General features: G+C 35.9%; 1 protein-coding gene across 3 annotated transcripts in view; it reads right to left on the bottom strand.

The window, feature by feature from the left end:
- Positions 1 to 294: 294 nt before the first annotated feature.
- LOC125027099 (PH and SEC7 domain-containing protein-like) overlaps positions 295 to 2,500 on the bottom strand; it is a 42,047-nt gene continuing 39,841 nt past the window's right edge. For 2 of the 3 annotated variants that reach the window (XM_047615915.1, XM_047615914.1), the window contains one exon: positions 296 to 1,790. In XM_047615915.1, coding sequence (XP_047471871.1) covers positions 1,542 to 1,790 — 249 coding nt within the window. In that variant the 3' untranslated portion in view covers positions 296 to 1,541. Of the gene's footprint in view, positions 1,791 to 2,500 lie in introns of all 3 variants that reach the window. The other variant, XM_047615916.1, reaches the window with a different exon arrangement.

The raw sequence follows: 2,500 nt of genomic DNA, 5'->3' as shown, positions 1-2,500 counted from the left end.
TGTTTAGTAATGATATTCATGATAAATTACCATTTATCATCTGGACTGCCTTGACATGTTTAGTGTTAGTACATTACAACTAAAGATTAAAAAATGTTATATTAATTTACACACACACAAACACACACACACACACACACACACACACACACACACACACACACACACACACACACACACACACGCACACACACACACACGCAAACAAACGCACACACGCACAAACACACGCACAAACACACTCACAAACACACCTCACACCTCACACACACACACACACACACACACACACACACACACACACACACACACACACACACACACACACACACACACACACACACACACACACAGACAGAGCCTTAAAATTACTATAGAATAACTCTCAAAATTATTGAAGATAATTAAATATCTGGAAGAAGAGAAAGAAAAGCTTCAAGTTGAATACCATTCTTTAAATCAGGTCACGGATGCTATAAAGTTGAAGAAAAAATCTAGCTGCACAAAAAAATATCACAAAGCACCAGAGTTTCATTATCCAAAGAATTTGATTGCCTTTTAATTATTGTGAGCCTTATAAAAAGTGCAATCTACCCTTTTTTTTAAACAATAACAATTACAATAATCATTAAAACAAAGTAATTAGATATTAACATTATCTATGCTGCCATATCTTGATTGCTTCAGGGCTCTTTGGTTTATTTATTTCAAAAAATCAAATACTAATTTTGAAGGAATTATCATTCTATCAATGCCATATATATTACAAGCAACGTTGAACACACCCATAAAACTGGTCACCTTTAACAAAACAACAAAACCTTCACACTGTTTCAAGTAAGGACAGCCCCCATTTTAGAACACAAAAAACATTTTTTTCTTTTACTGTCAAATGAGAAGGAAAATAAATAATAATAACAATAATGAAAGTGAAGTCAAAAATATACAACACAAGAGGGGGAGCTCCTTGAATGACTCAGAATGACTGCTAAAACACAATCACGCTGTTCTGTAAAGCTCTCTTGCCGACACTGCCCCCGTCCCAAAAGGGGTTTAAGGCAGTCTGGAGATTCACGCACCCAAAGACACAAATACTTCAGCCCCAGTGCCCTACACCATACCTCAAATCAAAAGAGCAAATTTATACAATGAGTTTGGATCTGAGCAGTGAAAAAATCAGATGCTAAAAACATTTAAATGAATATTAAAAAGAAGAAGAAGAAAACAAAGCCATTTATACAATTGAATACAAAATGAACTGTTTAGGATAGCCATGCGAATAATGTAAGAACTGGCTGGGGAGGGATGCTATTTCAGGATCAGTGGCAGTTTAAGGCTTACCCAGAATGCTTTCAAGGCAACCCTTCTTTGTCTGTAATAGGTGCAATTGACCTGTTAAGCCAAAGCAGAATTAAAACAATTTCTTGATGCCCCTACAATCATGAGGCAGATGAGGCTAGGGTGAGGTATGGTGTGATGGGGTGGTGAGGGTGTGAGAATTCAGTGAGTTGGTGGTAGTCAGCACAGCACACAGTAGTGGGTCAGAGAAAGGCATTATGGTGGACTGCCTGCTGGTAACTGTACCTGTCACCAGGCCGTGCCCGCTCAGGGATGGGTGGTGGTACTACCCGGGCCCCACGTTCCCCCCCTTCTGCCCCCTCCCCTGCTGGCCGGGCTTCAAACACTGGCAGATCTCCAACATCTATTCCAGCATTTGTTCCTTGCTGGCCAGACTGCTGCGATGTCAAACGGGATCGGAGAAGATATACGTATGTCCTATATCTCTTCACCTGGCATGAAAGATATTGAATGTCATAATGGCAAAAATTAAATATGATAATAATAAAGAAAACAAGATATATTTTAGACAATGCTTTTCACAACTGCAAGCTTTTTGACTTGCATTACCTTAGATAGGTAAAAAAAAATCTCAAACTGATTTTTGATTTTTGAAGTTTTGGCATGTACAAAGAATTCCAGGGGCTGCATGGAAGATGGGCCCAAATGTTTTAAAATCTTTTTGTCAATTATCATTATAATGTAAATGACATCTTTACCCACAAATATGCTTAATATATTACCACTTAACAATGAATGTCTCATTAGTTGGAGTACAAGAATCTCAAAGCTAGAGAACTAGTGATATTCATATATATATATATATATATATATATACATATATATATATATATATATAAATATATATATATATATATATATATATATATATATATATATATATATATATATATATATATAAATATATATATATATATATATATATATATATATATATATATATATATATATATATATATATATACACACACACATCAGGCTTCATGTTATGAACACCCTTTCAAGGACTGAGATGGTGTCTTATTTCAAAGAAACAGATTTAGCAGTGAGAGATTGTTTCCCATCCTCAGACTAGGGCAGGGTTTGATCTTACAGCCTTGAGATCCTTGTATTCTCAGCTGCACTAAAGTGGCCACCCATC

Source organism: Penaeus chinensis, chromosome 7, assembly GCF_019202785.1.
Source record: "Penaeus chinensis breed Huanghai No. 1 chromosome 7, ASM1920278v2, whole genome shotgun sequence".
In the NCBI taxonomy this organism is placed as follows: domain Eukaryota; kingdom Metazoa; phylum Arthropoda; class Malacostraca; order Decapoda; family Penaeidae; genus Penaeus; species Penaeus chinensis.
This window is presented reverse-complemented; position numbering and strand designations above follow the sequence as displayed.